The 15,282-nt window shown below is 35.7% G+C and overlaps 1 protein-coding gene across 1 annotated transcript in view; it reads right to left on the bottom strand.

Moving 5' to 3' along the window:
* Positions 1-15,282, bottom strand: part of DCDC1 (doublecortin domain containing 1) — a 445,002-nt gene that overhangs the window by 417,380 nt on the left and 12,340 nt on the right. The window contains exons 2-4 of the mRNA XM_031936696.1: positions 13,354-13,623; positions 11,966-12,122; positions 11,328-11,490 (exon numbers count right to left, since the gene is read on the bottom strand). Coding sequence (XP_031792556.1) covers positions 11,328-11,490; positions 11,966-12,122; positions 13,354-13,623 — 590 coding nt within the window. The remainder of the gene's footprint in view (positions 1-11,327; positions 11,491-11,965; positions 12,123-13,353; positions 13,624-15,282) is intronic.

The following is a 15,282-nucleotide window of genomic DNA, read 5'->3' as shown; positions in this document are numbered from 1 at the left end:
GAAAGAAAGAGAAAGAAAGAAAGAAAGAAAGAAAGAAAGAAAGAAAGAAAGAAAGAAAGAAAGAAAGAAAGGAAGGAAGGAAGGAAGGAAGGAAGGAAGGAAGGAAGGAAAGAGGGAGGGAGGGAAGGAGGGAGAGAGAGAGGGAGAGAAAGAAAGAAAGAAAGAAAGAGAAAGAGGGAGAGAGGGAGGGAGAGAAAGAAAGCAAGAGAGCAAGAGAAAGAAAGAAAGAGAAAGAAAGAAAGAGAAAGAAAGAAAGAAAGAAAGAAAGAAAGAAAGAAAGAAAGAAAGAGGGAGAGAGGGAGGGAGAGAAAGAAAGCAAGAGAAAGAAAGAAAGAGGAAGGAAGGAAGGAAGGAAGGAAGGAAGAAAGAAAGAAAGAAAGAAAGAAAGAAAGAAAGAAAGAAAGAAAGAAAGAAAGAAAGAAAGAAAGAAAGAAAGAAAAGGAAGGAAGGATGAGAGGGAGAGAGGGAGGGAGAGAAAGAGCAAGAGGAAGGAAGGAAGGAAGGAAGGAAGGAAGGAAGGAAGGAAGGAAGGAAGGAAGGAAAGGAGAGAAAAAACAGAAAAAGTGTACGTGGTTAAAGCCCAAGAGGCACAAAGGGGCCACATTGTTCAGGTCAAGATAAAGGATTTGGATTTATTCTGGATGTGACAGGAAGCTGTTGGAAGATTCTCAGCAGGGTGCTATGTGAAGAAAGTACAGTTGTCCCTGGGTATCCATGGAGGCTTGCTATCAAGACCCCTAGGATAACAAAATCTGTAGATGCTCAAGTCCTTTATATAAAATGTAGGTGTATTTGTATATAACCTACACACATGCCCCTGTGTACTTTAAATCATCTCTAGATTATTTATAATACCTAATACAATGTGAATGCTAAGTAAATAGTTGTTATACTGTATTTTTGTTTGTATTATTTTTTATTGTTCTATTGTTATTTTTATAACTCTTTTTTTCTGAGTATTTTTGATCCACATTTGGTTGAACCCACAGAAGCAGAACCTGTGGATACAGAGGGTCGACTATAGTGCATAGTGTAGTAGACACTGTTGGTGCCCCACCAAGGTGCCTTTTAGCAGGCTAGTGCACCCAAACTCCAGTTGCTGTGAGTCCCGGCTGTGACCATCACACAGCTGCACCCTTCTGAGAATTACCTTTGACTGAAAGAAACCTAGTCAGGAAATGCCTGCAAGGTTGTGATCTCCTCCCTCCTACCTAGGAAGACAGCCCACAGTCAATGATTGACTGATTCTGGGATACAATAGCCAGTCCTCTTGCCTCAAAGGGGAGCAATTCTCTGGTGTCTTTCACATTCCAGACTGGGGCTAGATTTCCAGTGGACACATGTCTCAGCCGTGCGTCTTCCTCTGCTCTAGGCTCCTTCTCTCACTCCCTTACATGGTTCAACTGAGAGTATTCCCTCAAAAAGTCTCTTGCACTAAAATCCTCATCTCAGGTTCTGCTTCTAGGGAATCTGACCTGAGACACGGTAAAGGAAGGGAGACCTCTCAGTTATTCCTTCTTCACAGTAATTCTTAAAAGCATCATTTTTTTTCCATTTCCAACCAGACCCATTTGTCCATTTCTCTCTAAGCCTCCTAAATTCTGCAAGAGCTTTCTAATTGTATATGATTCTTCTCCATCACATCGGACATTCTATACACCAATCACAGCTGAATTTTCCTAAGACATCAATTTTATCATTACCTAAAGAGAAAACTCTTTGAACTAGTTTTTGAAGTTTTCTCCAAGTGAGTCAGTCAGCCAGCCAGCGAGTCAGTCAGCCCATCAGGGGTCTGTCAGGCAGTCAACAAATACTTGTTGAGTATATCCCATGTGCCAGATTCTGTGCAAGGAATATGAAAAAAAGACATAAGTCCTTTTTCCTAACCTTATGTCTAACAGAAGAGTTTACAGACAATCTGATGCCATTGAAACTTTCTGTTCTTGTCTTACCCTAGTTTGAAGCACTATTTTACCTAAGCAAATCTGTTCATTAACCCTGTTCACTTTTAACCCCATACTTCACCTATTCAGACTCAAGTCCTTTCAGGATCCAGTTTAAGATCTTCCCTTATTGCTCCAGCCAACAAAAGCATTTTGGTCAAAGCCATTCAACAAGTCTCTAGGACATTCCGAAATTTCCCACATCTTTCTGTCTTCTTCTAAGCCCTCCAAACTGTCCCAACCTCTGCCTATTACCTAGTTCCAAAGTTGCTTCATTTATGGGGATGTTTACAGCAGCGCTCCACTACCTGGTACCAATTTACTGTATTAGTGCATTTTCACACTGCTAATAAAGATATACCCAAGACTGGGTAATTTATTTAAAAAGAGGTTTAATTGACTCACAGTTCAGCATGGGTAGGGGGGCCTCAGGAAACTTAGAATCATGGTGGAAGGAGAAGCAAACACATCCCTCTTCACAGTATGGCAGGAAGGAGAAGTGCAGAGCAAAGAGGCAAAAAGCCCCTTATAAAGCCACCAGATCTAGTAAGAACTCACTCACTATTATGAGAACAGCATGGGGGGGGGACCACTCCCATGATCTAATTACCTCCCATGAGGTATCTTCCCCAACATTAGGGGATTACATTTCAGATTACAATTCAATATGAGATTTCCGTGGGGACACAGATCCAGACCATATCAACTGGGGAACCCTCCTATTTAGCAACAGGAAGTGATTCTTCTGTACATCACCACTCTGAGGACATGTGTTTTCATATCAAGAAATGTGGTTCGAGGGCTGACAGCCAGGGTAATGTAAGCATTATTACATCCAGAGGCAAGAAGAAAAACAGAATCTGACTCTTCCATGACAACACAGAGAAACTGAAGGTGGCCAGCAAAGACTTGACAAGGCTTCAACCGTGGTGAGGAAGAGGCTATTCTCAAAGGCTGGGGGTGAGTGGAGTGAGTAGCAACAAAATAGTGAGGAGACTATAGGGCATGTGGGGCAGGGAACCAAGCAATTCAAACAAGAACCCTAATGCCATCTAAATGTACTTTGAATTTCTAGGAAAACATACTAGCCATTATTATTTTTTAATTTATTTTTATTTTTATTATTTTTTTGAGATGGAGTCTCGTTATGTCACCCAGGCTGGAGTGCAGTGGCATGATCTCGACTCACTGCAACCTACATCTCCCAGGTTCAAGCGAGTCTCTTGCCTCAGCCTCCTGAGTAACTGGAACAACAGGCATGCACCACCGCGCCCAGCTAATTTTTCATATTTTTAGTAGAGACAGCGTTTCACCATATTGGCCAGGCTGGTCTCAAACTCCTGACCTTGTGATCTGCCAGCATCGGTCTCCCAAAGTGCTGGGATTACAGACGTGAGCCACCATGCCCGGCCCTCATACTAGCCATTATTAACAAATGCTTCCTAATGCTTCCTACATTTCTGTCTTTCATTAACTTTCTCATCTCCAAAACTTCAAAAATTTTCAACTCCTGGGACTCAGACTATCTAGTACCTTTATAAGAATCAGGTTAAAAGGCTAATCAGAGACTCGAAAGAATGCAATCATTTGTCTCTTATGTACCTTTGACGTTAATGGCCCCTCCCCACTTCGAGTTGCCCCATCTTTGCTTTGAGTTGTCCCGCTTTTCTGGACCAAACCAATGTTCACCTTACATATATTGATTGATGTCTCATGTCTCCCTCAAATGTAGAAAACCAAGCTGTGCTCGGACCACCTTGGGCAACTGTCATCAGGACCTCCTGAGGCTGTGTCATGGACATGTATCCTTAACTTTGGCAAAATAAGCTTCCTAAATTGACTCAGACCTGTCTCAGATATTCAGAGTTCACAAATCTCAACAGCAGTAACATCCGAGTTCCCCTTTGGATTGTTCTTGAGTCTCAACCTTTTCTCCTTTGGAATGTTCTTGAATCTCTACCTTTTTCCCTTTGAACTGTTCTTGAATCACTACTTTGTCAATAGTTCTTTCAGCAAGGTCTCTGTCCTACACAACCAACTGCCAAAGAAAGGGCCCTTGTCTCACCTATCACCTTATCCCCTCTAAATTTGCTAGCCACACATGGTGGCTTCCAAAGCAATCAGACCTAGACCTGTCCCAGTCTTCCTCTCCTTAGGTACTTTTCTCTGGAAAGTTAAGATTCTGCTGGGTTAGGATGCAGGTGGTGACCAGACTCTAGTGAAGACCCAAGGTTTAGCATAACCTTGGAAAATAGTGCCCAAAAGGGTGGTATCTCAGCTGCTCAGGGACTGCCATGTCTGCCTGACTGTTCATATACTTACTCTCCCAAAGCACTCAGAGAACCTTATGTTCCAACCACAGATTATATTTTAGTTCATAGAATCCATGTCTTTTTTATTTTCATGGTTTATTTTTAAACAAACCATGAAAAAGATAAAGCACTTCTTAGCTTGCCTTTCTGTTAAAAGGTCTAACTACAATATAATTATATTTCCTCAGTCTACTTCAAAAAGCCAATGTCTGTCACAAAATTAAATAAATTTGAATGCTTCCAACATTATAATTTTCCATTTTGCTTGTACCAAAAGAATACTGCCTTATTTTAATTCTAGAATAAAAAGTAGCAAACTTGCAACTTCCAATCCACAAGCTTATTAAAAATCCTAATTTTAAAAATTCATTCTCTTGTAGTTGGGCAATAAATTTGAAAACACAATGCTATGACTGTCAAATAGGTATAGATAATGACATTAAATATGAATAAGCACATCATTTCATGAGTGCAAGATGAGTTTATAAAATACAAATGCTCTGACAGTAAGAAAACATACTGCTATATTCAATTATATCATCTGCCCAAAATACAATTGCTTCTATGTTTGGTAAATAGATTAAATCCAGGTCACATTCCTGCATTCAACTGAGTTTCTAGTCACTCCCTTTTCTCTAAATACTTGCGCTCTTTGTTTCTGCATGTTCTTAAGTGTCATCATTTATTGCTATAGGCATGATGGCTATATTTAACTAATAATGACAGTGGCTGTCATTAGATTTTAACTCAGTAACACTAGTCTGACATATCATTTGAAGTATGTCTTCAATTTACATTTGATTAAAATTACAAACATCCCATCTATTGTGCCAGTCAAAATGTTGTCACCCTTTCCCTGAACTTTTCTATGAACTTTCTTTAAATAAGTTATGGCAGCTTAAAGTTAAGGCTAGCCCTGGGTCATGAACATATTTTGAAGTACAACTTTTGGAATGGAGCAGATTAAGACCACTTGGGGCTCCTTTTATAAAAGGCCTTGATTTTGACCTACACATAGATATTGAGAGTTCAAAGTCTTTAACTCAGATTCCCATATCATGCCGTATACATAACTGCTTGGCAGGTATTTTAATTTGGTTGTATTTACTTCGAGATCTCAGACCTAGCAAATACCTTTGTTAGTAAAATCAGATATGTGTGACAACTTGTATGAAAACCTTGTGGAAACATACCTAGAAAGGATGGAGCAAAAGAAGGAAAATAAATAAGGGCAGGTAGAAAAACAGTATTTTAAGTAACTATCATATGCCAGGTTTTTATATCATCTTCTTTACTTCCCATAATATATCTGCAAGATGTAAACTTTTGTTTTGTTTTGTTTTGTTTTTTGTTTTTTTGAGACAGAGTCTCGCTGTGTCACCAGGCTGGAGTGCAGTGGCATGATCTCAGCTCACTGCAACCTCTGCCTCCCGGGTTCAAGTAATTCTCCTGCCTCAGCCTCCTGAGTGTCTGGGACCACAGGCGCGTGCCACCATGCCCAGCTAATTTTTGTATTTTTAGTAGAGATGGGGTTTCCCCATGTTGGCCAGGATGCAGTTGATCTCTTAACCTCATGATTTGCTTGCCTCGGCCTCCCAAAGTGCTGGGATTACAGGTGAGAGCCACCACACCTGGCTGAGGTGTAAACTACTATGCTCAATTTACAGATGAAGAAACTCAGGCTTAGTGAGATTAAGTGACTGGCCCAGGTTCACACTCTAGTTTGGTTTCCTGGCAGTGATGAAGAAAGTAGAAACAAAGTTTGTTATTGTTATTTTCCTGAACCCAGCCAGCTATTCTAGGAAGGTAAAAGTGGACACAAGGTTCTCACTAACTTGAAGTCTTAGTTATGTTTATAAGACGGTATTCTAAGTTTTCTGTTTAGACAAGGGGTTTATAGACACTTAATTTTCAAATAATTTATCTTTATTAGAAATATCCAAGAGTCATTTAAAGTATTACTTCATCTATATTACAGGTAAGGACATTGAAGTACAAACCAGTTTGCCCAAGACCAGACACAGGGACTAGAATCTTGCAACATCATCTGCCTTCGAGTCTACTGTCCTTTAAAATAAACAATAATGCATTTCTCACAACTCTCCTAACAAGATAACTAAAGCCTTCAAAAGTGAAAAGTTTGAATAGCAAATCGCTCAGAAAGCATAACTATAGAATATATAAATGAATTATCAGGTAAAGTAACAAGCAGCGTAGGCAGACAACTAAGTGATTTGATTTAGAGGTAACTGTTTCATTTTCAATTTTGTAAAGGCATACAAGTTAACAGAACAGTATAGGGTTGCAAGTATCTGTAGAGTAAACAAACGCAGTCCCTGTGAATGAATGTAATTCAACATTTTGTGGTTATGTCAAGAATTTAGGTGTTTTTCAATGATTTGGTATTTGACAATATAAAGAGATGCTGCCAGTCACATGCAGGCTATATATTTTCCTACTGGCTAAGAACACTTTATTGGTCCATCTCATAATTGTCTTGAAATCCACATCTATTTTATATAGTAAGGATATTCTATTCTTTTATTTACAGATTTAAAACTTTGGAGTAGAAAATATATAAAATATTTTTCCTATAGTTTTACCCTCACTTACAGAAATAGAAGGATCATATGCTGTCTGAGAAGAAAATGTTTATTTTTTTCTCCATATAATGCCATCTTCCTCCTTTTGAATATATATAGAGTAGTGGAAGTTAAAATGCACAAACGATCTAATCTAATAAATACAATATTCAAACCAAAAGATAAAAGAGAATTTGGGAAAGTCAGTACTAACTACCATAGCTGACTGAATGCCCTGCAGGTGAACACCACAAAGGCTGGTATCTGCTTTGGCAACACTAAAGCAGCCATTGGTGTAGGCAGAACTATAGCGTTCTGTCTTGAGATTTAGCAGCAGAAATATTAAGGTATGATGTGATGTGAGTAGTGGGTCACCTATTGAAACTTGTGCTTTTAACATAACAATTTAAAAATCAACAAATTCAGTAGACGTATAATGGAAGAGAATATAATGCATGAATCCAGGTTCATTAAACTAATGCATTTTTTGAAAAACAAAATATGACAGAACATTTCATTATGGACGCAGATATGAGAAAAAGTGTTATGCTGCTATTTAGAATGTGTCTTGTGTGTCGTGGAATTGAAATATTTCCAAATCATCAATAATTAAAATGATGAGAATCCATCATTTCACTGACACTTCTACATGAAAAGATGGCCTATTTTAAATGTGCTCACACATATTCTTGTCAATCACAAGCTGTCATAGCAAATTATTTCATTTTGTAGATCACATGGCAGTTAGTAGAAAACATCTAGGCTTAAATTTAGATCTTAGGTGTAGTATCAAGAACTCCTTTCATGCATTTTTTTCTGTGACTACATCTTTACAATACAGAATATAAAAGGTTTAAAATCTTATTCATAATACTAAGTTTCACTTTTGGTTAACAAAACTCAGGACTGAAATGAATCACTGTAAGTGATAATTCCGAAAGCCCAGTAATAGAATAGGATATATAGGAGAGAGTAGAAATATAAAACCAATAATTTTTAAAGACAATCAGAGCTCCATACAATAGAACTTGGACCTAACGAATTAGGTCTAAACAGTGTTTTCCCCTCATTTTATTTAAGATATTCAGGCAATCACAGGGCACGAACCATTTATTATGCTATATTTGCATTACTTACATACAGCTTCCAGCAGTTATAAAGGAGCTGAACTCATAAACCCCATGGATCTGATCCAAGATCCATGTGCTGTGTCACAATTAAGCAGAAGATTCAGGAAACTGTGAATAAAACCTAAACCACATAGCCATGAATCAGAAAACTTAATATGCCTTTTCAAACAATTCATTAACTGCATACTCATAATTTCAATGAATTATTAATAAATGTAAAAACTTTAAATGCCAGAAGTATAATACCTAAGAAGGCATCATTTTCAACAGTATTTATATAAAATATTTCTATGTTCCTGATCTTCTCCTTATACAATTAATGTTTCTGATTAAATATTCAACTTTAAAATGTAAGAATCATTCTAATACTGCATTTCAACAAGGAATGCTTCATGTCAGTCTTGACCTTGGCCTGACCTCCATATGAAAGCTTTGTGTTTCAAGGTATGTGATGAATAGCTCTCTGGCTTTCTATTAGATCCAATGCCACTGGTTGTCAACAGTGATGCTCAAAAGGCGTAGTAAAATAGTTAAAATATCAGAAATGTTCTGTCAGATTTTTTCTGCCTTAGCAAATCTGGAAATCGTTCTTAGGCAACTTCCTCTATCTACATTGCTTTTCCAATGAATAAGGAAAACCAATGAAGTATGGAAATATAATGGCCAAAATATATACGGACTTGTTTGGCCTTCCAATGCCAGAAATAAAATAAGATCCATTTGATTTATGTTGTAAAATAGTGTTCTCAGTTTGAAGGATTTATAACTGATCTACTCAGTTTAAGTTCCTTAAAGGCCAGGACTTTTATCCCTATGCTGGGGCACACATAGTAGGCATTCAGTAAAAATATGTTGATTTAAATTTTGATTTAATTGCATTAAATCAGAATTTAAATAAGAGATGAAATAATAATGATAAAAAAGAAATCAGACTATGAGCCACAGCTTTTATCTTTCTCTGACCTGGCCTAGTATCTAGCACATACAGACTCTCAATAAATGTTTATTGAATGAGTAAAAGTCTGTAAATTAAAATAATGACCCATTGTATATAAAATATTTATGCTCATTTAGAAAGATACATCAGTAACAATCAATTCTGCCAACTGTTTTCCCCTATTTACCTTTAGCATGTTCAATTTTCCAACTTCTGATCATGTATCTTTAAGTTTATCTACCACTTTCAAAGTTATTCATACAAGTTTTTATTTTAATGGTACATTTGTGGCTAGTTGGAAAATTATCGATTTATCTATAAAACAGATGACAGAAAGGTAATCTTCAAGCTGATTTTGGTGGTTTGAAGAAGTGTATGTGAATATGTGAGTGATATGTAATATATCACTCACATCAAGTTAAATATTACCTTTCATATATAAATGTATATATATTTACATTTATATTCTTAACATTCTGAAAGAAACCAAACATCATTGTTTATCTATAAGCTTAACTTGGATGAATGGCTTTTCCCCATTATACTTATCGTAACTCTTTTTAATGGACATGAGATATGCTAGTCTGTGTCCAAGCTCACCTACAATTTCTTTTCTCAAAAGACAAGGCACATCTGCCACCTGCTCTACTCCGTGTCCCAGCAACAACTGTCGAGCAGCATAAAGATTGATTATCAGTCAAAAACCATTGCACAACACCAGATTTTGGTGGGTTAAGCTTGCTGATCCAGCAAGAGATGGTGTGAAATTTTCAGGAATGTGTGCCAACATTTTGGTGCTAAAAGAACAGCAGTGCATGTCACAGTGAAACACAGCCAAAGATATGCAGACAAAGCAGAGAAGTTTTTTGTTCTGGACTTGGCTTTTGAAAAGGATAAAAAAGAGAACAAAAAGTAGGAGGAAATTAGTTAGTATATTTAAAAATCATCCACCAAGCTCAGTCATGTGTGTGACATTATTATTTTAGGAATACATGTCCAGGAGATTTTCTTCTTAGCTTAGCTATAAATAATTTTTATATGTCTCTTCCACAATACCATTATTCATATGAAAGGCAAGCATTTCTTATTAATAACAATAATCAAGGATCTTAATGAAGCAATCATTACAAATATATCTGAATTTTTTAAAGTCACAGAAAAGTATTTGCCCACTAAGACTCATGTTTTTATATAAGCAAATGATTCAACAAATATAAAATTAAGGCAGCCAGCCATATTTTAAACTTAAAGCAAAATGTGAAAAATATATGAGTCTACACTATCAGATAGGTAATTTTCAATGAGCATTATAGCAACAACCTTCTTCACAAGAACCAAATTATCTTAAATTTTCTATTGAATTCAAGAAATTGCTTATTTCCTGAAGACCAAGTTTATATAAGAGAGAAATGCTAGTATGACTTTATACAATAACATTAACAGAAGGGAGATTTTCATCACCTCATCTGTAATGAACTCCAGAATTACTTTTATTCTACTTATGCAATTACTGCCTAGACTTGCCTTTGATTCACTAGCTTTATAGAAGTTGCAGAAAAAAATTACTTCTAATAAAGTATAAAAAGCACAGGAAAGTACAGCAGTTAGACACACTGAATTTTTACGGCAAAGTCCTTATTCCTCATGTTATTTAAATCTGATTACTATACATAGCACTTGATACCAACCTCTAGGTACAACATGCTTGGAAGAATATTCTTAGATAGTAGTGCTTTTATTTCTCTCTTAAAATGTATTCTTATCCACTGAAGAAAGAAAAATGCTATTTTTTTTTAATTTTAGAAAATCTCCACATTTCTGAAATGTTGGAAGAAATGAACTTTTTGGCAAACCTTAATTGAAAGTATGTGTAGGATTATATTATACATTTTAAGGTAAAAAATAATCAAGCTGGAACATTTATTATGAAATGTGTTATTAGGAGAATCATATGTATATAAGAAATGTATGTTCATTATTTGCCACATTTTCATAATTATGTTGATACTATCTGAAAAAACACCAAGAATGTAAATGAATAAATGATACTTGAAACTTTGAACTATTTTCTGAGAGAATAAGTCTAATGAATTATGTCTGTTGAGTGTCACAGAAACTAAACAGTAAATTCAATAATCTCTGATTTAATTTATTATATTTTCACCATTTAACCTCCTGCAGGCTCCCTAATGTCTATTCAGATCTATATTAAATTAAGCACCAATGCTAATGAAGGGCAATAAACGTGGCTGTCAGTGGATTTTTCTTTCATTAAGCACATTATCCTCTTACTGAGCTGTAAATGCGTAAACATTAGTTTTGTTAAACCATGCAAAAAAGACAGGACGAAAATCATTTTTTAATTGCACCCCTTAAGCAATTCAGTATGTGTGGGGGTAGGGTATTTTTTAAATCTTTTTTACCTTTAATTTTTTTGAACGGATTTAAAAAGGGCTCTCCCGTTGAAACATAAACATCGGCTTCATGGGGTATATCTTCAGGTTTGAGGGCTTCCTTGCCGTCTGCCAAGAACACTCGTCTTGCGGCCATGTTCAGATTCAGCTTTTCTGTGCACTGTTCCAGCAGCTAGAAGAAAGCAAGAGGTAAGTCAAAATGATTTACGACAAAGAAAGTAATATATTTCCCTCAAAACGAAAGGTTCTAACGATCAAAATAGAAACCCAACTGAGTCACTTGCCAAGTTTAGTAACTTGACCAATACAGTTATTTTCTAGCAGTTGAAAATATAGAAATAAAAGGTAAGTGACAACATGAAGCATATCTAATTATTGACTAATTTTAATATTTAAATGATCTGTCATTTTAATAACTCTACAAGGTATAATGCCATTGCATCTGTTTAATTAAATACACTATTTATATATTGAATTTTTTTTAAAAGGAAAAGAGTGAAATTCCTATGAAATCTACATATATACAAGCAATCTGCAGATTCAGATTCTTAAAAAGAAAATATTAACAATAATTTTCTCAATTTTTATATTATAAAGAGAGTAAGGGAAAAAAAATAAAGCTTAGACAACTTTGGAACACTAGTTACCAAGGTGATGGTTGGTACAGTAACTTTGGCAAAGACTGTTCTAGATCCATTTTTGTAAGCTGTTACTTTAATCACTCGTGGTTGAAGTTTGTGTCTCTGAGACAATCTCTGCCAATTCCAGGCTGACTGAAATTTTAAAGAAGAGAACTCTGCAACCCTGAAGAAAAAGAAAAACAGAAAAATTGATGCATGTTAATTAGTAAAAACTTTTCAATAAATATTATTCTGGATTTTTTTAAACAGATATAAGCACTAAAGATTGTTCCTATGTACGTAAGTATACCTAACAATACTTTTTATAGGATAAGATTGTTGTTACACAGTAACACTGTCACTATTTAAATATTCAAAAAAATTTTAAACATGGTGTTTGCCAAAACTGCTCATATAAAACATATATATCAGAATAAATGATTTTTTATCACTTTACTTATAAAACACAACAGTCCTTTAAAAAATATATATATCATATGCAACTAAAAATTATATATATATGATATGTTCTGATAGCAAAAAGTAGTAATATGGTCTTAATATCATGAAACAGCAAATGGCTAAGATTCTACACAAGTTTTCATGTTTATCAAAGTTCTTTAATTTTTTTAAAAAATGATTTAAAATTCAAAAATATTTTGATTTTAAAATTTTGATTCCAAGTTTAATTGTATTGCTCTTATTTCAAATTGTCTGGAAGTGGTGAAAGTGAAGATTTCTAAGTTTCATCTTCGGGCAAAACTAATTTTGATCTTTATGATTTTTCTCAGCAAAAGTATGTGGTAAACTAACATGTCAAATTTTCTTCATAATTCTCTAACCAAGTTAATTTGTAATGCCACAGAAGAGTAAACATTTTAAAATAAAAATGTCATGTAAGTTAAAAACACAACATATTCACATATTCAAACATCTGAAAATAGTGGGGTATTAGTTTCTTGGCTTGATTTTTGTTTTTACCAATATTTTCTTCTGTCTATGAACTCTTGTGTTAACAGTTTATAACAATCTTGACGTGAAAACATATTTACAAAATGGTTTTATAATAATGTCATTCAATTCAATTATGTTTCAAACTATTGGTTAAATATCAAAAGAAAGCATTTTTATTTTTAAATAAGTTCGTGTGAGCAAAGATATTTCATGATCCTAGCCTGATTCTGCTTCAGATATTCTTTTCAGAGTTTCTGATTACCCAGGTTGAAGTGTATCTCATATTTCCCACAGTGTAATTAACAACATTCTACTCTGGTGCTTTCAAAGAAAAAAACAAAAAACCATAGAGATGTGTTACATTTTAATGTCTGAGATAGTCAATTGAAACATTATAAATTCTGCTCAAAGGAAAGAACTTCCACAGTAGGTTAAAAAGAACAGAGAACAGCTTTGATTACCTCAGTTGACCCACTGGAGCACTGACAGGTCTGTTTCTCTTGGATGCTGATATAAAACAAGAATTGTTTTTACTGTTTGATTTGTAGCTATCTAGGTCTGATATTTCATCATGGCTGTGATCTGATGCTGTTTGATGTGTGGCGCAATCTTGAAGTCCTGACCCTTCTGGTACTGCTGCTGAATGCACAAGTCTGTTGGGGCCAAACTGAGGCTGCAAATAATCATCAGTAGTTTTAATAACTGCTTTTGCTTGGGATGACATAAACTCTCTGGAAGAAACAATGCATGGAAGAATATAATTAATTGACTTGCAATCATTTATTAACAAATACCACATAATAATGAGTTGTGTGCTATCTGCTACACAAAATACTACACCCTTAGCCATTATTTTGTTTAATGCCTACAATATTCCTGGGAAGTGGTTATTATTTTTATTCCCATTTTACAGATTTAAGAAATTGAGACTCAGTGGGGTTAATTAACTTGCCCAATGTCACATAATCAGTAACTGACAAGGTGGAAATTTGAACCCAAGCCTGTCCTGAAATAAAATCCACATTCATAACCATTAAGCTTCATTGCTTTACTTAATTCAACCAAAAGGAAGCTTGCATAATGTTTAAAACAATGTAAGTATAATTTTTAAATTCTTAGATCCACTTTATTTTCTAATACTTACTTGATACTCTGCTGCTAAAAATATGTGGGTCCTACCATCAAGAAACTTGCAAACAATCCCCCAATAGAGAATATATGTTAAATAAACTGAAAATGAGTGTGTATTAACCTTAAAGTTGAAAAGAACTCATTGAAGGCCATTTTAGAACGGGTGGGAATAAAGTTGGTAAAGCCTTCACAGCAGACCTGAGATTAGCCTAACTAATTCATCTTGGTTTGTTCAGGACTATCCTGGTTTTGGCACTGATGGTCACACATTCCAGGAACTCCCTCAGTCTCAGATAAACTGGGTCAATTGGTCACCCTACTGATATTTAGGCAGGAAGAGTAGTATTTGGATGAACCATGACATGTGAACAGGGGACCACATGACCTGGAAGAATATATTAATCTATGTAGACACCAGGTTGGGAAGATGAATAGGTATAGAATGTAGTGGTATGATAAAATAAAATAAGTTCCAATATATTTGCAAATATTGAGCTCTGTGGTGATCAGGCATAGAGGATAGTCAGGTTCCATTTATTACCGTAATTGGAACTATCTTTGCACAAACCAAATCTGCTTCTTTCCAATTTGCTCATTCCTCAATAGTTATTGCATAATATAACTCCCCCAAAACACACCCCCAATTATAAATTAACATATGTTCAGTGTTGAAAGCTCAGCAGGGACTGCCCCTCCTCCAAATCTTTCACATCCACAAATGTCATTACAATCACAATTATTTCTTCCAGCCTGCCCTCTTTATGCTCACAAACAAGTAAAATGGTCAATTATTTTCTCTGAAAAAATGAATGATAGTCACACGTCAGAGAGAAAACAGATGTTTGTGTGTGTGTGTGTGTGAGCTCACGCAGTGGACCCAGGGGAACTACACCTCTGGAATCCAAGCAGTTGTATTCTGCTGTTGTTGTTATCACATGTTTCTATCCAAGTCTGCTCTGGACTGAGTACAGTACTGGGGACAGGAGCGGCCTTCCCTATGTTCTGAAGACCTAACCAGGTTCAAAACTGTGGCAAAGAGCACCTTGAAAGGGTCTTTGGACTCTAGCTCTGGCAAAGGTGGGACCTCCCTTCAGACCACCTAAGCCACTCAGATTTTGATAACGGTGGTGAGTGATGGCATGTGGTAGCAGTCATTTCAAACTGGCAGTGTTTCTGCAGCAACAGCAATGGAGCTTCACATGGTCACCAAGCTCTTCAACCTGGGGGAAGGCCGGTAAACAGCCAGGGGAAAGAATCAC

This window comes from Piliocolobus tephrosceles, chromosome 13 (assembly GCF_002776525.5).
Source record: "Piliocolobus tephrosceles isolate RC106 chromosome 13, ASM277652v3, whole genome shotgun sequence".
In the NCBI taxonomy this organism is placed as follows: Eukaryota; Metazoa; Chordata; class Mammalia; order Primates; family Cercopithecidae; genus Piliocolobus; species Piliocolobus tephrosceles.
The sequence above is the reverse complement of the archived record's forward strand: the minus strand, read 5'-3'. Positions and strand labels throughout refer to the sequence as shown.